Genomic DNA, 21,775 nt, shown 5'->3' on the forward strand with positions numbered 1-21,775 from the left:
ACCCTATGGGTATAAGTGACACTATAAACCGACAGAGTCATTTGACCTTATGGGCAAAAGTGACAGTACAAACCGACAGAGTCATTTGACCTTATGGGCAAAAGTGACAGTATGAACCGAAAGTCATCTGACCCATCTTGTCAATGTCAACAAAGTGTTACAAGATTCTTGACGTACTGTAGCTGTCTTATGTTTTTCTTTTATATCCGTATGTAAGTTTTACATATTGTCTGACACAGCTAACTTAGATAGTACTATAACAGAAAATTACAATTTTCGTAATACACGTATAGTTATCTCTGTTCTTTTCAATGAGAGTAAGAAGGACGACAAGTTATGATACAAGTATTCAGTGGAGACTCGTAGATTCTAGTCATATACAGGATGAAATCTTTAAACCTGCTCCGTAGACAAAGTGCATTCGCTGCGGAGCGATTCCATAACGAATTTCTAAAACGTAATGTAATCGCTTCGGAGTGAATGCACTTTGTCTAGGGGTACGTCTAACTTCTACTGCAATATGAATTTGACTTTCAGCCAAACACAACCCAACCCATCCCTAATGAATTGTCAAAATAATGAGTAAACAAAATGTTGCTGACCTTGAAATGTTATCTTGCACGTGTAGTATGTACATCAAAAACAAATGTTACCATCGTTCTGTGTAAATATTATTTGCATAAATAATAAATGAAAATGATTGCAATCTTAACATTACAGTAATCAAAAATAAATCAGCTGAAAAAATAAACATACGGTGAAAAATACACCTTAAAGATATCGTTTAAAACCGACTTACTCGGCACAGAGTTATCGTGGATTGAATAAATTGAAGACATAAATTCGTATGTAAATATAAATCCAAACGACATTAACCAAAAACAAATTTACGTATTCTCTATAGCGCTTTATCGGCGGTGATGAGGCGACATCGGGTGTACCACTCGTAATCACCGCGGTGAATGCTAAGTCAACTATAAACTTAAATTGACAATTCTTAACGAGACGCTTCCATAGCTGATTTGTTCCAAGTTTCAGTAACTATAGACCTTATTGTAATTAAGATAAAGATCAATTTAGTGTAATATTTAATGAGCCAAAGCTTAATTGTTCTGAATTTTTGGATTATTTTTGTATATTAAGAATTTTCATGTTCGACTTTATGCAACAGGTAATAAAGTCTGTATTTGCGTAACGTCTTTTAGAGTAACATTCGCACTTTTTGCATAACACTTACTGTTGACATGATTGTATAGACTATATTAATGTATATTTTACATAATATATTAATTAGTATCGACGAATTTTTCCCTTTAATTTTTAAGCTATATGTAATCTGTAATTTATTGAAATTTGTTTTTTTTTTTATTTTTTATTTCGTCTGTATTTTTGTTTTAATCTCGGTTGTTGTAAGTATTTTAAATTTATATAAGTTTTTTTTGTTAACAAAAGGCCTAAATAGCGATCTAATGTAATTCGACGTATTTTTTTTTAATGATTGTAATTTTTTAATGGTTTACTAAATTCATGTTTAATGACACAAAATAAACATATATTAATGAAAGTTTTTATTTTTATTTTTTACGAAACCCAATAAAATTACTCTTCTATATCCTTGAGACCGATCCAAATATTCAAATAACTGTATTCGAGGGAGTGAGAAAAGGTTTTTATACATCTCTAAACGAAATTTTAGATTTCTCGATTACTTAACAAAAATTATAGTGTCATAGTGAACTAATTTTAGAAGTGAAAAAAAAAGTTGGCATCAAATAAACATTTTAATGTTACACCTTAACAAATTAAGTTTTGTTTGATGTGAAATGACAAAAGTACTGTGAAAATTATCAACAACACACTTATGTTTCATGGATTTGTTATATTTATTCAGGAACCCTAAAATGTGGAAACATTCGTGATGAAGTACCAACAATTGGTGTAATGTGTTACCATCGCCAGTATAACTTGGAATTAGCGCATAGAAGCAACTGGCATAAAATAAATTAAAAAAAAAAAAATAATTTTGTAAAGATAAGTTTTTTTTTTTTAAATAAAATGTCTTGTATTGAATTTACAGTGAACGGAGTCAAATGTTCAGGTATTTTTTTTTAATTTAATTTATCGTAAATTGAATAATAAAATTATTTTTACTAATATAAATTGAACGTTGACGAACGAATATCGTAATATTTTCATATGTATTATTTCATATTACATAGGTATATGGTAAACTTATTTTTCATACGGAAAAAATAAAAAATATTACTTATTTTTTAATTTAGTTTTCATGTTCAAAATTATAAATAATTGTTTTTTTGTTTCGTCACCAATTGTAAAATCGATTTAATTATAAGGGGAATGGCTCCTGAAACACAGTGCTTTGCCCTAGTTCAGGAATCATCAGGCTCCCACATTATGAATGGCTGGCATGATTTTTAAAATTCACGTTGCCTTGGCCTTTTAATGTCAATAAGGCCTTTTTGATGTCAAGTGAAACAGAGGGCTTATTGTATTTACAATATACAAAAACCTTGGAAGTTAAACCATTTATAGAGATAAACGTTCTATCATAGTAAAGTTATATTTAAATATGAATAGATTTAAAATTACATGCGTGGCCTCTAAAATAAATTATAGTAATTTGGCTGTTACTCTGTCGCCATCATAAGTCTGTTGAAAGATTGTTTACTTCCGTCGTGTTCTATGACTGGCCTAATGTAACTGGCGCCAGTGAACCCATACAGTCCATGTCAAGGCAGTACTACTGTTCTGTACTGGCTTAATGGTAACCAATCATGACATTTACAGTACTTTAGAAGCCATTACACGCTATCTTTAACTAACGCCTTTGCGTAACTAACTCTACTGCCTCAAAGTTATATCTGTTCCCTTGTTTATTTAGTTGGTACTATCTCAAAGTACATGTCTAAATAAAAAGTACATAATATACTAATATTTGAACAAACAATGTTTGTTCATGAAATAGTTGAAATAGAATTCCATTCACGTGCAGTCAACGTGACTCCATCTATCTTTTTTATAGTACAAGGTGATAAACGAGCAAAAGGCTATTTGCCGAATAACGAAGTGACCAGCGACCATAGACATCCGCATTTGCAAATGAAATGCATATATTTAATCAACAGAGGATACGCACAGAAAGAGGATATTTCCCTCACCAATATCGTCCTCTCCCCAACCAAAATCATTTCCCATCGTAAAGAAAGGGTTGGAAGGGAAAGAGTGTAAAGTTAGACCCCCGAACGCACACGACTTGTCCTCCGTGGGCGTGCCGGCCTATCCATGCACAGATTTTATTGCAGACTCTACTACTGTATTTCAAATCTGTCTCTACCCTAGAAAAGTTATCAATAATCAGTCAATTAAGGCGTGTTGCCATGACGCGTGATTCTGCTAATACAGACCATGCTGACAGCAGTTAAGAGCAACCTCTTAGTGAGGTCTTTCGGAAACAAGAGCTTCGGTATCTTTAAGAAATGCAAATGATACACATTCTCCTATTACAACGCTTATAAACTTTACACTATACTTCAAGGTCTATTTCAGGAATTAGGTATTAATTCTAGTGTTCCCGTTTCAGTAAACGAGACAATACCGCGGGAGACATCACTAAATGCATATCTCCGGTACTACCTATCTCTACCTGGAACCAAGGCGATGTGTCATCAGGGCGGGTGCGGCGCTTGCATTGTTGTCGTACGCGCGGAACGGCCAACCACGGGCACTCTGGAGACGTTCTCCGTTAACTCTGTATGTAAACACAATAGACAAAAACTATATGGCTTTCAGTTAAATAGTGTAACCTTTATGGTACTCCAAAAGTTTTTTTTTTATAAATAATTAAATGGCGTTTGACTACCAGATTTATTTCGAGGATGAAGCAAAGAGGAACGTTAATTTGAAAAGCAGAATCCAACACCAAATAGGATACCAGCGAAGGAGAAAAAATCTAATACATAATTGTTGTAATATTTCTGTTATGTTCACATACAAAATGCGTTTTAAACCACTTTATCATTTTTTATAACCGCAGTTCTTCGTAATAATTATGCAACAAATGAGTATTTAAAAAATTGTTACCGTCTATTAAAAAAAAACAACAATTATTTATTGTGTACGATTTGTAATTTACACAGCGTTAAATGCGGGCTTAACCTAGAAATGAGTTGTAATTAAATTTCACTAAAATATGCTTTAGATTTCGATCGGTATTTGCTAAATGATTCACTAGAAACTATTTGTTCCACTCTAATATATGATAAAATTGGATTGCTATCTCTTTTACTACGTTTAGAGGAAGTTATACAATATTTATTTGTATAAATCGCAGGCTGTAAGATTTAAAAAAAAGTTACCTTAATTTCGACACAATTGTGACCAACATTGAAAATTAAAAAAAAATTAAAACCCTAAAAATTGTTACATCAATACTCTTTTAACAAATAGAATTTGAATATAAGCAAAGCCACCACACTCGTGATGAGACAATTTTAAGAGTATTCAATACTACTGGTAACATCCTGACTGTTTGATTTTTTTTTTGGTGACTGATTGCCACTGTTTGCCTTGAGGAGGCATTTACAGCTTCACCGGGCTTGAGGTGGCCGAGCGCAGATGGCACTTAGCCTAAACCTCGTTTAAGAGTAACTAAGCTCGAGGGATCCCTCAGGAACCTCGGCTCGGGCCGTTACTTCGCTATTATTACCGGATTAGGAGTGACTGCTTGAAGTTGTCCGTGTATTGTACGGTGTACCTTAAATACCTAGTTTTATTTATAGTGCTTAGTTCTCGTGTTCTCCTGTCATGGCTGGGAAATTACAACTATCGAAGGTGTTGGCAACAGACTGTCAGGCTACAGTGAAGGTCAAAAGAGAATCGCAGCATTTAATGGAACCCAATGTGGGTACTGTACCACTGGTTGGGTCATGCAAATCTATAGGTACATTTCTAATTGCACGTCTATTAGTTTAGTGATCTCCTTAGTGTAGATTTAGTATTAATGTAATGAAAACTAATTTTAATAGATTTAACTAGCTGTCGCCTAGGACTCCGTCCGTGGGAAATTAAAAAAACTTAATTAGTATGTGTTCTTCCAGACTATTTTCTACATCTATAACAAATTTCAGCCGTTATGAAGATACCTTCTAACAAACATCCATCCATCAACTCATCCAAACATAGCATTTGTGATATTAGTAAGATATTAATGCCCAAAGTGATTGACAGTATTTCTTACATATAGTATTCCTTGCAGCCTCCAAGACAAGCATCTCACAATGCAGCAAATGGAGGATTCTTTAGGCAGCAACACCTGTCGCTGTACCGGCTATAGACCCATATTGGACACAGCCAAGTCTTTCGCAGTAGACGCGAGTCCAGATCTATGCGCCAAAGTCAAGGATATAGAAGACCTATGCAAGAAGAACATAGAATGTAAAAGAAAATGCTCAAGTATCAGCGAAAGTGACTGGTGTATGGTAGATAAGTTAAGGATCCAAAATGAATCGCTTATATCCTTAAATTTTGGAAAGACTAAATTTTTCAAAGCTTTTTCTGAAAGAGAAATTTTTGATGTTCTTTCAAAATCTGGTGATGATTCTTATATGTTTGTCGATGGGAACACAGCAAAAGGTAGGTTAATAATAAATTACTATTATAAAAGACAATTGTAAACTCCTAAAATATTTTAAGAGCAATTCTTAATTTACGTTATATCTAAAACCTTTTTATTTTTATATTATGCACTTCTCCATCGTGATACGTAATTTACATTAAAAATAACACCATAATAAACCACTGATGATAAGAACAAAAGTTAAAAGGCTTTGTAACGTTCGTATTTCATTTTATAGGCGTCTACAAAACATACGAATATCCGAAAATTCTGATTGACATAAGTGACGTCAAATCACTAAAGACGTATGAATTCAGTCAGAATCTAGTCCTGTGCGGGAATATCAGCCTTGAGGACTGCATCACGATATTTACAGATACAGCTAAATCGATGAATGGCTTTGCATATTTAGAAGAATTCGCTAAACATATCAAACTGGTAGCACACATTCCTGTTAGAAAGGTAATTAATTAGAATATATTGTATGTACTACTCCATACATCTCTATCAGCCGTCATATTTGAATCTACCCCCTTCATATCCCCTTTCTCACAATTCAACTACTTTATTTGGTCTTTCTCTTCCTTTCTAGCCATCCACATTCAATCTCATTACTTTTAAATCAAACTTAATTATTTTATCCATGTTTTAGATCGGATCTATAGCTGGTAATCTAATGCTGAAACACACCAGACCAGATTTTCAGTCAGATATATTTTTGCTATTCGAAACGGTAGGAGCTTATGTGACATTGAGTAAGTTAAAGTTAACTTTCTATCATTTATTAAATGGACATTAAAAGGACAAAACTAAGTTATGTTTCTTTTAGGAAATTCGAGTAATCAAAAAGTGACGTTGTCCATGATAGAATTTTTGAGCTACAATATGCGAGGTCAGCTTATACTGAACGTGGAATTGCCTCCTTTAGGCGACTGTAGTATTGTCAGAACTTATAAGGTATGATCATTTTCAAGTATATACCGAAATTTTATGAGGTAAGGGTCCTTACCCTAAAAGAATAACTTGCATAGCCATTTAGTCCAAAAGTTATAAAAGAAGAAATATATTGCTTGACTGTACCTTATGACAATCTGGGAAAGAATGCAATTCGAATAACTCCATTTATTAAAAATGACGCGTAGTATGCGCTTTTCTTCTTATAGTTGGGCAGAGAGGCATGGCAAATGGGTAGGTGAGTTGACGAGTCCGCGTTAACCTTTAAACTATTATCAAGTCTTTATATGTTTTAGATACTACCACGTAACCAAAACGCATTAGCTATTGTCAATGCTGGCTTCCTTCTAGAAATGAACAAACATAACGTAATAACAGAAGCAAGGATAGTATACGGAAATATATCAGCTGACTTCATCCATGCATATCACACTGAGCAATATTTATTAGGAAAGAATATATTTTCCAATGATAATTTGCAAAGGGCGATACAAAAGTTGAGTGCAGAAATTACACCTGAGCATCGCCCACCAAAACCATCACCGGAATGTCGAAAGAAATTAGCTATCGGATTATTTTATAAGGTTAGTTTAAAATGATAAAAGCGTGGTTTGTTATTTTAACCTAGTACCCTACTATCCCTACCTACCCTACTCTAGTACTGTAAGTGGTTCTGCACGAATGGCTCGTTCGCCTGATGAAATACCACCACCACAGAAGACAAGCGCGATGTGGAAGCAATACCGCGAATCGTCGCCGGAACCTCAAGTCTTTTCCTTTAAGAAATGGGCTGGGAATTGGACTATACCTCCACTCCTCTGTCCATTTAAGATTGGAACACATTGGCTACTTCTTGTAGACGCTATTTTAACAAAATCAGTTCGCCCTTTATTACTGTGGGTTTTCCGGAAAACTCGAATGAAAACAATTGTTCCATATGTTAATTTTGCAAACAGAATTCACTGAAGTAAAGGATTTTTTTTTGTTTCACAGTTCATCTTGAATATAAGTCCGGCTGGATTACCGTGTCCTAAGTACTGTTCAGGTGGCATGTTGTTTGAACGTCCGTTATCCAGTGGTAAGCAAGATTTCCAAACAGACAAATCGCTGTACCCACTCAATGAGCCGTTGCAGAAACTAGAAGCGTTGATACAAGCGTCTGGTGAGGCTCAATATGCTAATGATATACCGCCTAAGCGAAGAGAAGTATTTGGAGCTTTTGTTCTATCAATAGTACATTCAGGCGAAATTGAAGTTATTGACGCATGTGATGTTTTGGTAAGAATATTATAGACGTAGACTAGAAAAACAGTTGTTAGATTTGCAGAGTACCATCCATATAATCGTAGGTAGTCATATATGAATAAAATGAGGTCGAAGTAAAAGATAAGACTATTCAACTAAGAATATTTACTACAACTAAAATTACAACGATTTGTTGATCATCGAATAAGAAGTAGAGAAAGCTATCCCAGTTTTCAGTTTCCTTTTACTTCCTTAAACTGTGCCAACCTTTTTTATTGTAGAAAATCGAAGGCGTACTTGCTGTATATACGGCAAGTGATATCCCTGGGAAAAATTCTTTCGGCTTCCCAGGAATACAACTACAATACGAAGACGAAGAAATACTAGCAAGTCGGTATATTAAGTTCTTTGGACAACCGGTGGCGATACTAGTGGCGATCAGTGAGGCATTAGCAGTTAGGGCTGCTAGGAAAGTTAAAGTTACTTACAAAAATGTTCCAAAAACACATCCTGTGCTTACCATAGACGCAGCAAAGGGTGATCCTAAAAGATATATGGCAGGCGACTCTGGCATGACACCAAAGAGCAGAGGCACTAATATAAAAAAAGTAGTAAAGGGAGTCTATGAAATAGGAGCTCAATATCACTATTACATGGAACCTATAACGTGTGTTGTTATACCCGTAGACAAAGGTCTAGAAGTTTACGATTCAACTCAATGGATGGATTTATCACAAATCGCAATTTCTCAGTGTTTAGGAATAAATGAAAGCGAGTAAGTATATACGAGAATATAAATTCTCTTATCTATTTAATAAAATAGTTAACTAAACGTATATTTCTAGTGTGCATCTAAAAGTCCGTCGAATTGGTGGTGGTTTTGGAGGTAAAATCAGTCGCAATGTTCAAGTTTCAACCGCGTGTGCGTTGGTTGCCAAAAAGATGGATCTTCCTTGTAGATTTATTTTGCCGATTGAAACTAATCTTACTATGGCTGGCAGAAGACTACCGTGTCAATGTATTTACGAGGTAAGGAGACCAAAGAATTGTCGATATTTTTTGAGAAAGAAGGCTGAATTTCTTTGTAAAGCATTACATTTTTGCTATTCAGGTTGGAGTTGATGACAATGGTAAAATCCAATACCTAGACGCTACTATAGTGGAAGACGACGGCTGTTCACACAACGAGAACATACTGAGCTACACAGCGGAAGGTTTTTCCAACTGTTACGTCACGGACACTTGGAAATTGAAGACCGGCAGTGTACTCACAGATTTACCTTCAAATACATTCGCACGAGCTCCGGGTAAGTATTTCAAAACCTGTACCTTGATTTTGGTACGTTCATTGGTAAATTTAATCACACAAATTGATTTTTTTAGGTACTTCAGAAGGCATCGCCTGCATAGAACATATAATGGAGCACATATCTTACAAATTGCAAAAAGACTCAACAGCTGTACGACTCGCAAACATGAAAACCGAAGAAAACGATATCCCTCAACTTATAGAAGAACTAAAAAAAGAATCTGATTATAACAAAAGGGTATTGGAAGTAGAAAAATTCAACAAAGAAAATCGTTGGATGAAACGAGCAATTCAAACTAGTGTTATGCTGTTTCCAGTACAATTTTATGGCAACTACACAGCTATGGTATCGATTTATCGAGGAGATGGCACAGTAACAGTGACCACTGGTGGAATTGAAATGGGACAAGGGTTAAATACAAAAGCTGCACAGGTTTGTGCATACGAACTATCAGTTCCAGTAGAACACGTCACGGTTATACCTAACTATTCTTTTGTAGCAGCCAACAATGTTTTCTCCGGATCCAGTATAACGAGCGAGAGTGTTTGTTTCTCAATTATAAAAGCGTGTAAGATGCTAAACTTAAGATTGGAACCAATAAGAAAGAAGTTGACGAATCCAACGTGGTTGCAAGTCGTGCAAGCGGCTGGCGAAGAACAGATCGAATTATCAGCTAAATATATGATGACGGATAAAGAACCAGAGCTTCAGAGGTATAATGCGTTTTCAGTCGTCATTTTGGAAGTGCAATTGGAGGTGTTGACAGGACGATATGAATTACTCAGAGCTGATATGTTAGAAGACGTCGGTTTGAGTACTAACCCTACTGTAGATGTTGGTCAAGTATGTCCTTCAATTATATCCATACCATGAAATAATATTAACCTATAAATATTAACTGTTATATTATTTTGTAGTTGGAAGGTGCTTACGTTCAAGGACTTGGTTATTTCTTAACAGAGGATTTCGTTTACGATAAAACAACAGGGAAATTATTAACTAATGATGCCCTTAACTACGAGGTACCTCTTGCGAAAGACATTCCCATTGACTTTAGAATAAAGTTCAAATATAATGCTAAAAATCCTAAAGGAGTGTTGGGGTCAAAAAGTAAATACCATATTTTTAACTATTTTGTTATCATGAATTATAGTTATGTGCCAAATATGGACATAAAACAATCTTAATAATTTATTTCAGCGGTGGGTGAGATGGGTATTTGTACAGCACATGGAGTAACTCATGCTTTGAGGAAATGCATTTATGAATCTAGAAAAGACTCTGGCTATGATCCTAAGGAATGGATTAATATAGGTTTGTATGCTTTAAAATGCATAGTATAAGAATATAAAAAGATAACAAAAACGGGGAGAAAAATTGAAAACTGCAGTTGCGCCAGTGCCAAGAATCCGCTGCTCCTTGTCTACTGACATCTAGTGACTATATTTAGAAACAGGCAGTCTTTCTCCTCTTTATTGATACTAAACAAATGAAAAAAGGGTCTTGACAGACAGACGGATGGACAACAAAGTGATCCTATAAGGGTTCCGTTTTTTTCCTATGAGGTACGGAACCCTAAAAAGCAGAATAAACTTATGAATCAATGTCTTACAATAAAATTCATACAGACCTTAACTCTTACTAAAAACGTATTACTTTTCAGCTCATCCATACAATACTGAGTCAATATTAAAAGCTCTAGATGTGAAGTTAAATGAATTTCTTCTAACTTGCAATAAATAAGACTTGAAAACGAGACGTAAAATAAAAACGAAAAAATAGCTCAGCAAATAAAGCATTTATCGTGGGTTTCTGAGATCAAAATCCTCGTTAAAAAGATATTTTTATCTCTATTTTATCAAAGATTACAGGTATGGTATTTTACTCAGAGATTTAGGTATCAGAAACCAACGTTTGGTATATATTGAAATCTTTTTTGTGATTAAAGAACGAAATTAGGATGTCTCAGAATTTATAATGAAAAGAAATATGTATTTGAAAAATGTTTAATTTATAAATTATGTAACAAAATATAATACAATGTTTTTATCTTAATACTATTTCTTATATTAATTCACTTATAGTAATAAATATATAAATAAATTTATACATTTTTGATTTTTTCTTTCTTGTGCCCTTCACAATCACAATTTACAACAGGGTTGCGATACATCGAAATAATTTTTACCTATGTAAATATAAGTCTCTACTTATATGCCTCTTTGCTTAAACTACAGAATAGTTCTATATCTCACTAAAATAAGCATCATCAGCTCACTATACGTCCCCACCGAGGGGCTCGGAGCCTACCCTAAGTTAAGGGTGACTAGGCCATAGTCAACCACGCAGGCCCAGTGCGGGTTGGTTGACTTCACACATATCTTTGAATTACTTCTCAGATATGTGCAGGTTGCCCGTTGTTTTCCTTCACCGTACGAACGTCGGATAAATGTACATATGTAAATCGGAAATCGAAAAACATATTGGTACATGGCGGAATTCGAACCCAGGACCTGCAGATTGCAAGTCAAGTGCTTGACCCCTGAGCCACCGACGATCTAATAAAATAAGCATATCTTGTAATAATTCGAAGTAAAGGTTCTAACAAAATAGCCATAAATTCAGGATTATATTATTTTCTCCGACGTCATAATAAATATTTCCAAATAAGTCTTTATTCTTCATCATCAAAAGTCAATCTCTTCATATTTGTGATGACAAATCGCTTCTGTCCTCGCCTTTTCTTCGGAGTTAAGAATATTGTTGGTGATAAATTACATTCAGTTCCGTGTGGGGTCTTTACAAGTTCGTTATCCTCGTTGTATCTGTTTTGTGGTGTGGAAAAACATTCCATCTTTGGTACCTTTGGTTTTTGTGGAGTTCCTGAAATTTGAATTTTATGAAAAAATTGCAAATAATATTTTTATGTAACTACTCATCTAATAAGACTCTAAACGATTATCTTTTTTTATTATTCCAAAATTTAATTTTTAAAAAAAATAAAAAATCATTTTTTTTTTAAATTATACAATCTAGATTAAATAGATATGTAAAAACTAGAACGTTACGAAACATATTGAATACAATTTTGTAAAAAAATAAATTGATAAATCGCAAAATGTATTTTAAATTAATCTTACCTTTCGGGCGCTTGGAGCTTTTAACTGGGTTATCAATTAAACGATATAAAAGTTTACGACTCTCTGATTTCCTGTTCATTTTTCAAATTGTGTTTGAAAAATATCACTAAAACTACTAGAATATTACTAGAGCGTACTAAAGTACTGTATGAAGACTGAAGACGGAATGATGATAAAATATTACAACCGCTATTTAAATACCAATCCGTTAATTAATTAATATAAATTATTAATTATAATCATTAAATTGTTTACAAAATTACAACAAATTACATCATTAAATCCTTTCATTATTATTGTTATGAATGTAATTTGTTAATGATCTTATTTTGCCACTGAAGAAAACATTAATTAATTGTCATTAATTTAATTAGGAAACAAATATATCATTTATTTTCTTATTATTATGATTTCACGGCTTATTAATGAAACTTCTATTATTACTTACGAAGATTTTTGTTATTAGTAACCCCGTCTTATACGCGTTTATTGACCGTATATACGGTCGGACAGACCACACGTACAGCACGCAACGGATTTTAGTTTGCTTCGTATGATTTTACAGTGCTCTGCGTCGCCCGCATCGCATCAAGATAAAGCAAATCCGTGCGGTGCGTCCGGCGCGGATCAACAGATGCGTACCTTCAAAGGGCTTTGCACGAGGATTTTACCCTGATTTAAATTGGACGAGTTTCTTAATTTTCTTATATTTTTTTAAAACAGAAGGGGGCAAAAGAGCAGCGGGAACACCGAGGTGTTCAACGACGCCCATGGACATCAGCAATACCAGAGGAACCGCAGATGCGTTTGTCGGCCTTTGAGGTGGTGATAAGCTCGCTTCTTGAAGGACAATAAGTCGTAGCGGTTTGGAAATACCGCCAAGGACAGACCATTCTACAACGCTGTATTAGTTTATTTGAACCGGGTCTATTAGTTAAAAACATAAGTACGAAAATTGTGTGAATAGGTAATGAACGGATATTTTATTTAAACAATGATTTATTTCAAATAACTTAAAGTTTACAAAAACACAATATTGACATCAAGCAATGTTTATGACAATACGTTTAAAGCATCATTACATGTTCAAAGATTTTAAGGCACAATATTCTTAAAACGACTTATAAAAGACGACTTACAAAGTGTAAAAATTCAAAAATAGAAAACTTTGTTTACGATTGTACCACTTAGTATTGAACTTTTCTCTATTACACTAAAAGCCTTCAAATGTACAGTCACGAAGAAAATAAGTACCCGAAAAATATGTTAGACAAATTAAATACCACTATATTTGCAATTTTAATAACATGATTGTAAAGAAATCAATAGTCAAAAATTAATTTAAAAATGTGATTAAACAGTACAATCAACGACAGTACTGTGACAGAAAATTGCTTCAGAAAGTAATATAATTATTGTTACCCAAATAATTTTGCGGGGTTTTTTTGACATACAAAAAATTCATCCATGATGATGTTGATGTTTCGGTAAACAAAACGCATTGCAATACAAACAAAACATACATCATACATAGAATTTAAGGAAAATCATAATAGTTATAAACTGATTCTATGGTTAAATCCATAGACATCTGAAAGAAGACGGACATGCAAAACCAGCACATACAAATCGAAATATATATCATAAAACTTACAGTCTAATCTTACTAATATTGTAAATGCTAACTTTTGTATGTATGTATGGATGGATGTTTGTTAGAAAATATCTGCAGAAATGTCCAATAGATCACAACAAAATTTGACATACATATTTGAAACACATAGACTGCTAATGAAGCTTTTTAATTGAGAGCGGTCAAAGTCGCGGGCGACAGCTAGTAGTTTGATAATTAATGACCCAAAAAATTTCATAAAAGTAAAACTTTTCTAAATGCAGATTATGTGATGACAAAAATTTGATTCTCCAATAGTTCATCTTGATTTAAAACTGTTTAAAAGTTGATTTAAAATAAACTAATTTGGTATATATTTTCTATTAAAAATCAAATCAGAAGTTATATTTGTAATTAATTTTAATTATCTGTTAATTATCTTAAGGTTTTAAAAAGTATTAAATGAACTAGAAATTTTCACTGAGTATGTATACTGAAATGATTTTAAATATGTCTAAATTATCTATAATTGAGTCTAACAGAACATTTAAAGATAATCTTGAAGTCTTCCTTGTATAAGTTTTATGCATGACTGTACTTCTTCGCTATCTGCTACTAAATCCTGCAACTTGTCCTGTGTATCTATTAATATATCCTTATTTAAAGAACCTTTTTTCAATGACGTCATGCAGAAGTTAATCAAAGCCTTAAAACACTGCTTTCTATGAACATTATGCGGCTGGTTATCCCACACCGGTGTTGCTCTTACGTAACTCCAAGCAAGAAATACGTATTTTACAACAGATTCCCATTGCTGTGAGTCGATTAATATCTTCCCTTGCTCAATTAAACACTTTTTGAATGCAGCCAAATGTGTGGATGCACGTGAGAAAGCTGGTGAATCAGTTTTAGAAGTAAGTCTCGATGTTGGTAGACTCTTAAATATATTTGACTTTAAATAGCTTAGTTTCTCTTCTAAGGGTGCAAGATCTGGCGTTGGCATTTCTCTTCTTATTTCTTGTTCTATTTCTGGATGATGCTGAGTTATACGTTTGATCATGTTCACAAGTTGGGTTGGACTGAGACCTTTTAGAGCAACATCTATCGGACCTCTGAACTCTTCCACGGTTTTGTCTAATCTGAATCTTTTGACTGGCGGTGTACCTTTAATAGGGCTGGTTATTTTAAATTTTTGTGGTGTGCTAAGATCGCTAAAGTCAATCTTTTCAGGTGTTAAAGGTATACGTTCGGTTTCGCCAAGCAATAGACGTTTTCTTGGCGTAGAACGAAGAGTCACTCCAAGTTTAGGAGGTGAAGTACGACCCGGAGAGTTCTTCGGTGGAGTCCGAATAGTAGAATGGAATGTTGAGTTCCGTTTGGTGTCTATATCAGGAGACCATGTTACTGGTTGTCGTTTTCTCCCTGATAGTAAATAATTGTCAAAATAATTAACAAAGTTCCATGACATGAAAACTATGATTAACTAAGAAGATTATCTTTGAATATGCATATTTCTTTACCAAACTTTCTTGATTGAGCGGCGGGATCACCTCGGTGTTCCCGCCGCTCGTTTGCCCCCTTCTCTTATAAAAAAAAGAAAAACATTTATATTGTGTATTTATTTTATTAAAACCAGTCAACATTTTAGGCTCTAGTTTAGAACCTCCCACGACACTGATCAGACAATACAAGGAATTGCTTCACTTTCACTTCATGCCTTATATAATTAAAACACAACATGTATTTGGAGAAAGTATTCTTTTTTATTATATATTATTTATTTTAGTTATTAAAGCTATCATTACTAATGCCTGGGTTTTGTCTCGCTCTACAATATGGTTTGTCTTCAGTGGCTCACATAACTACACAATAGTACCTAATCACTTATAATCTGCGTTATGGTACTTACCTCGCTGCTGTATACACAGTTCGTCGGGCGAGGGCGCCGGGCTGAGGTAGCTCGGAGGCAGCGCTGGCGACAGCTCACGCAAGTTGGTGACGGGCTGGAGCGGTGTGACGCGGAGACGGTCCAGGCGCGTCGGGATTTCGGCGAGAGCGGCCCGGGTGCGACGCCCCGTCTCAGGCGTCGCCGCGCCCTCCATTGATTAAATCACTGCTGAAAAATTTGATAACAATACAACCGGAAACGTATCTCAATGTATGCTTAACGACAATGTTAAATTTAAATTTACAATTTTAATTTGAAGAATAAATCTCTACTTACAAACTAGTTTCGGACTATCACGAAACATTAAAGTTACAAATAGATAAGACATGTTGACAAAAAATGAAGTACACTTTCCCGCCTAAATTAAGATGCGCATTACTGTATTCATACAAAGCTTTCATATTAGCTCATCTAAATCAATTTGTAAAAGCCAGTGAACTATCAAATTGAACACGGTTTATACGTTATTTAATTTAACGTTACTTACCAAAACACTTCTACAATCAAAACAAAAAGTTGAACTTTTACAACAAACGTTATTCGCGCACAAATTGACAGTTGACCCCAAAACTCAAAATGATGTCTGACAAAACAAAGACAAGTCAACTGCAGTAAATAATAATTTATGGTTCCTGCTGCTGCAGCTGCAGTGGAGCAGTCATTTGCTCCCACCACAAAAAACGCAATTAAATTTTTTAAATAGTTTAATTCCTACTTTCAGTAACATACGTCTTAACTGGTCTTAACTATAATAATTTTACATGGAAGTTAATTGTAAAAATTACTATTTGGAATGGGATTTTTTTTGCTCTTTGACCATGTTTAATTTATGACATTTGCTTATCTGTAAAGCTGAATTTAAGAAATTGAATGTTGAGTTTTAAGCAAAAGTATGTGTGGGGTTTGTTTGCTTATTTATTAATTTTTACTCAATGTTACCTTGAATGTGCTATAACGTACAGTGTAATTATTAATTGTGCGTATACGTAATTTGTAATATTTTTTAGATAAAACTAAACTACTATACTCTAGAACAATTTCTGTACGTGGTTTTAAAAATAGTGACCTTTCTCATTCTTTTTCATAAACTTAAGACGAAAATACAAAAGTCTTAGTTTATTTAATACCATCATTTCTTTATAACAAATAAAGTGCATAGTGCAGTGATTCGGATAAGAACTGCAGGTGGGAAGTAGGCCAATTAGGTGGTAAACAAAAGCATTACGCACTGATATATCGTAAGTTCTAGATTGCTTGTGCTGTTATTTTGTCCGGACGATGGGCTTTGTATTGGGTGGTTGTGTTTAGCGTATCATGGAAAGATTGTCTCATGACCTAAACCTGGCTCTCGAAGAAAGTAACTGTGGCCGGCAAGAGCGGCGGAAGCTGGGGCTGCGACGGCGCACCAGATCCGCTGGGAATTTGCGTTAGTTTACAATTTTTTTTTACATAATAACAATTAATTATTTTGTCAATAATGAGAATGACTTGAATACAATGGAGAGTTTTGCTGCTAATCTTTTATAAAGTATTTAATTTTTTTAAGTAAAATCTAATAAAGGTTAAAATTAAATTTTTCACAATAGAACTTGACCAGGATAAAAAGTATATATATTGTGCATATTTATTTCTAGCGGCCACCGTAACTGTGAGTCTAGTTGAAGATGGAAGCTCCAGCAGTCCACCACAAGCACCACTCATCACACAACCACTCTCTGATTCCGATGACCCTCATGTTAATCTTCACAAGTCTGCCAACCTGAAGTCAAGGCAGTACTGCCAAATTGGCAACTTTGAATCTGATTCATTTAATGAAAACTTCTCTCCCACTCGTCCTGCCAATGCTAGAAGGAAAAGAAAGTATAAGAAGGTCCCAGTAGAGTATATAGATGGAAAGAGGTCACCTCCGGTTGAAATATTGAGTGTCACAACAGAGGTTAGATCTTTTATACAGTATTAATAGTTTCTTTCTACTTTTTAATACAGTAATACTAGCTTAAGTGTCCTCTGACTCTTTTATTGCCTAAGTCAGTTTGAGTTTTAGTTGCAGGTGACTTCTAACACTTTTTATTTACTGTTGCTTCATATTTAATCAATCACATACATAATAGTGTTATGAAATTTTCCAGTTGAGTACTTCTCCAACAACAATAATATTACAAACACCAGGATTATCACCTTTGTTGCACATCGGAAAACATAAACAAGAAAGGTAATTAATGCTTATATAATTTTTATCTCTTGCCAGTCTTGATCATGTTTTTGTTACCATGTCATTTTCTATAAATAATTATTATGACATGTAATGTGCTCACCTATAAAGTATTTATTTATATTTTTAATTAGAATATTTTTAAATTTTTTGTTTGATAAATGGTTCTTCCGTCTGAATGCATTTTCATGGTTCTGCTATGGAATCTAAAAACTTCAGCAGAAATGTGAGTACATAATTATAATTTTTTTTTTAATTATATATTTTTAATGAAAAATTTAATGGAATAATTCAGACTGGATGTCTGTTATGTTATTAGCTTACAAAAAAAATATGGCATAGTTATATTGCTAATGTTATAAAAAAATTGGTATGGTTTTAAGAGTAATTATTTAATTTCTTGGAAATAGGATTAGTTTATAACTAATTAATTGTGTTTTCTGAAATATAGGAATGCATTCTGCGGTAAAAGAAAATGGTCTCACAGAGATAAAGGCGATGTTTGCGAAATGAGAGAAAGATCGTTCAGCGGAGGCTGCTCTTCAAAGTCGGCTTTCTTCAAAAACGATTTCAAATCAAAAAGACACGACTCGGACAAGAAACGAAGAGACTCAATCCTACAACCAGGTAAAATTGTTCTTAAATCTCAAAATACAGAAGATCCGAAATGTTCAACGTTCACAAATACACCTTCGTTGCCAGGCAGTTCAAGTTTTAATTTTGTATACAAGAATCCATCGAGAAATGGTACACCGATACTGTCAAAAATGACTGGCTATCGGATAGCAACTGATTTACCTCCTGTCTTTAATCCAACTGGTAAAAATTGTTTAGATGGAAAATATCAGAGGAAGATAAAAATGTTGAACAAGACACATCCACCTAATTCACTAAGGGATCCTTTGCAATTTGATGAATCTAACAGTGGAATGGATTGCACTGGTAATGAAAGTAGTTCACTTAGCAGCAGTGAATCAGATGGAGTGGTCACCAACGACAGTGACAGAGAAGGAGATGATGAACTAACAGATTGGCCCGGAATTGAAGAACTGAAAGTATTCAACAAGAGTCTAACTTTCAAATCATCTAAAGTTAATAATAATTGTACAAAAACAGTCAGCAGTATGCCACCTCCAAAACGATTGAAGAAAGAGAATATAAGTGGCAAAAGTGGTTGGAATAATTGTAAAAATCGATTCAAAAAGAAAAGGGCGAAAGTCGATTCCGGTAATGATGATGATATGATGTCCGATTCCAAAACTATAATCGATTTGGAAGACGAAGGAGTATCGAAAGAGAACAGGGATATTCTGCAACCGCATTCCTCATTCTCTAGTTTTAGTGATATAAAGAACGCTGGGGTTTCAGGAAAGAATGCAGACGAGACGTTTTTTCAGTCCTTTCAGGTTTTCGTGGAGAAATCTGAGCAAAACGAGGAGGCTTTCAATCAAGCGCCGCGGACGAATTTCACGCTACAGAAGACGTCATCGAGCGATTTAAATTTAAGCGAGAAGTCACCACAGAGCGATCATTACTGCAGTGAACATTCTATGGGTAATATACCAGTTGCAGAAATAAGGGAAATTCGGGCCGGATGTAGGAGAATAAGGGAGGAACGGCCCGGCTTTCTTATATTGAGTGCGGCTAATGAACAGTTGTCTAAATTCCTTCAGGACTCTTGTCAAATTGAACTGAAGCTACCGGGTTTGCAAGATCCCGAGGAAAAGGAGAAATTGGAGTCTTTAGCTAAACTGTACTCTTTGGAACTTGAAATGGAGATGGATCGACCAGTACTGAGGAAAACAAGGTATTTATTTTATTTCAAGTAGTCTTGAAATTATTATTGATAAACTCATTTTAAATCTTAAACATTTTAAGAAAGACATAATTTTCTTTGACATGGTACAAATTAAGTAATGTTAATATATTTTTTCAGCAACACAATGCAAGCAATTCGTGTAGAACATTCCTGTCACAATTTTCCGTCAGATCACAAACGTAGATGTTACGGTGAGGATAACGATTCCAGCTTGAGTCTGAGCGATCAGAACTCGGTTACTTCAGCTAATGATTTAGATGATGTACTATATCAAGCTCCGGAGGACAACAAATTGGAAGCAGAAGATAAACTAGTGGATAACTTCTCAAGAACTTTGGTTGATAATTCTCTTCTAGATCCAGGTGATGTTGATTGATTTAATGAGATTTTTCTAGACCATGAAATTTTACCGTTATATTTGTATTAAGACATATTTTTTTTCCTAAAATAGAATGTGATGGATGTTTAAATACTTGTTTCATAGTGTAAACGTAAAGTTGAGACAATTAAAACATTATTAAAATGTTATTTAAGTATTTTATAGTAAGATGATTTTATGTATATAATCATGTTTTATAACTTGACTATTTGGTCTTTATTTTTATAAGTCTGAAGTATATTAAATTAGTTATTTTTATGTAGTTATATAATTCTGAATCGTATATCTTATGTACTTGCCGTTTAGAATCGAATTTCAGTGATTTTAGTCAAAATTTTATAATATTGCTTACAATATGTAGTAATATCTAGTAAATTGATGTAATAACTACATATACATTCAAAATTAGTAAATATTAAATATAAATTAAATAGTTATGGTTCATATCAGAGTTTGTTAATTAGTTTTGCAATGTATAATTAATAATAAAAAAATTGTAACAATTCTTACAAATATAAAGAGGATTATGAACATGTTTTGTCAAAGTTACATTTCAAAATACTAACTGTATCATGATATTAATAAATATAAGAAAAACTTTATAAAAGGTTATACATAGAGATGCATGAAATATGTAATTGTACATAAATAAAATATATAGATATACAGTACTTTTATTACTAAAAATATTTCCTGATATAAATCTATTCTTACTACTTACTAATATTATAAATGCGAATGCTTGATTGAAGATATCTCCAGACTGGCAGCATAGAACACATGGCTACTATTTAAGTTTTTTTCAAATCCCGTGCGGATTAAATCGCGGTGTCGACAGCTAGGTAATAACTAAAAGAGGAGGTAGATACGAAAAATGTTACGACGAAGTCACATAAAATAATTTGTGATAATAATTTATTTTCGATCATTAAATATACAAACATAAAAAAAATAACAATGCAATATAAAAACAGTGAGCACCTGAAAAAAAATAGTTTTCTAAATATATCCACATTATATTTTTCTGATTTTTTTTATTATTGATTTAAAAAAAGAAAAAAAATGTATGTATATTTTCTAAAACTATTAATTGAAATAAATTCAAATTGTCCTTAAAGCCTAATTTAATAATAATTGTGGATGAACTTAGAAAAAATAATATAAGCATAATTTACGATACATTTAATGTTTTTATCTTATTTTCTCATATAATAAAACATTTAACAACAAAAAAAGGAAAAAAAATTGTCTATGATTTGATTAATTTCAACAAATTCGCCATCTTAATCAGTCTGTTTTTTTTAAAAAATTTTATGGCATAATTTGAATGGGAAAAAAATTTTGTCTTCCACATTTTTAATCTATATTCTCTATTGTGATGTGATCATATCACAGTTCTTTTTTTAAAATTCAGTTAATATGTAACCATAGATAAAATTATATGTGATATTTGAGTTTAACTCAATTTTAAACAAATAATATTTATTAATTTCAACAATAATGTCATAACATATTTAGGAC

General features: G+C 33.4%; 3 protein-coding genes across 8 annotated transcripts; 2 read left to right on the forward strand and 1 right to left on the reverse strand.

Annotated features, from left to right (window-relative positions):
- The first annotated feature begins 2,026 nt into the window (after nucleotides 1-2,026).
- On the forward strand, nucleotides 2,027-10,962 carry LOC106113906 (indole-3-acetaldehyde oxidase). The gene is made up of 16 exons (XM_013306966.1): nucleotides 2,027-2,098; nucleotides 3,602-3,771; nucleotides 4,800-4,960; nucleotides 5,276-5,652; nucleotides 5,874-6,097; nucleotides 6,288-6,390; nucleotides 6,465-6,592; nucleotides 6,886-7,173; nucleotides 7,583-7,867; nucleotides 8,116-8,609; nucleotides 8,680-8,863; nucleotides 8,946-9,141; nucleotides 9,218-9,987; nucleotides 10,062-10,254; nucleotides 10,345-10,458; nucleotides 10,808-10,962. The coding sequence occupies exons 1-16, from the start codon at nucleotides 2,056-2,058 to the stop codon at nucleotides 10,885-10,887; spliced, it is 3,810 nt and encodes a 1,269-aa protein (XP_013162420.1). The 5' UTR covers nucleotides 2,027-2,055; the 3' UTR covers nucleotides 10,888-10,962.
- A 2,358-nt stretch (nucleotides 10,963-13,320) lies between these two features.
- On the reverse strand, nucleotides 13,321-16,423 carry LOC106113883 (uncharacterized). 4 transcript variants are annotated; one of them, XM_013306929.1, is made up of 3 exons: nucleotides 16,332-16,423; nucleotides 15,806-16,009; nucleotides 13,321-15,318 (listed from the first exon to the last, which is right to left on the reverse strand). In XM_013306929.1, exons 2-3 carry the CDS (start codon nucleotides 15,996-15,998, stop codon nucleotides 14,444-14,446), a joined length of 1,068 nt encoding a protein of 355 aa, XP_013162383.1. In that variant the 5' UTR covers nucleotides 15,999-16,009; nucleotides 16,332-16,423; the 3' UTR covers nucleotides 13,321-14,443. The 4 variants fall into 4 exon arrangements, with proteins under 4 accessions (XP_013162383.1, XP_013162382.1, XP_013162385.1 ...); XM_013306928.1 differs by having other exon boundaries at nucleotides 15,806-16,012; XM_013306931.1 differs by lacking the exon at nucleotides 16,332-16,423 and adding an exon at nucleotides 16,121-16,240.
- Nucleotides 16,424-16,707: 284 nt separating this feature from the next.
- LOC106113848 (uncharacterized) lies at nucleotides 16,708-20,573 on the forward strand. Of its 3 annotated transcripts, none has more exons than XM_013306880.1 (6): nucleotides 16,708-17,270; nucleotides 17,479-17,780; nucleotides 17,974-18,056; nucleotides 18,508-18,683; nucleotides 18,759-19,863; nucleotides 19,993-20,573. In XM_013306880.1, the coding sequence occupies exons 1-6, from the start codon at nucleotides 17,159-17,161 to the stop codon at nucleotides 20,249-20,251; spliced, it is 2,037 nt and encodes a 678-aa protein (XP_013162334.1). In that variant the 5' UTR covers nucleotides 16,708-17,158; the 3' UTR covers nucleotides 20,252-20,573. The 3 variants fall into 3 exon arrangements, with proteins under 3 accessions (XP_013162334.1, XP_013162335.1, XP_013162333.1); XM_013306881.1 differs by having other exon boundaries at nucleotides 18,891-19,863; nucleotides 19,993-20,572; XM_013306879.1 differs by having other exon boundaries at nucleotides 18,508-19,863; nucleotides 19,993-20,572.
- Nucleotides 20,574-21,775: the final 1,202 nt, after the last annotated feature.

Source organism: Papilio xuthus, unplaced genomic scaffold (assembly GCF_000836235.2).
Source record: "Papilio xuthus unplaced genomic scaffold, Pxut_1.1 DF828177.1, whole genome shotgun sequence".
In the NCBI taxonomy this organism is placed as follows: domain Eukaryota; kingdom Metazoa; phylum Arthropoda; class Insecta; order Lepidoptera; family Papilionidae; genus Papilio; species Papilio xuthus.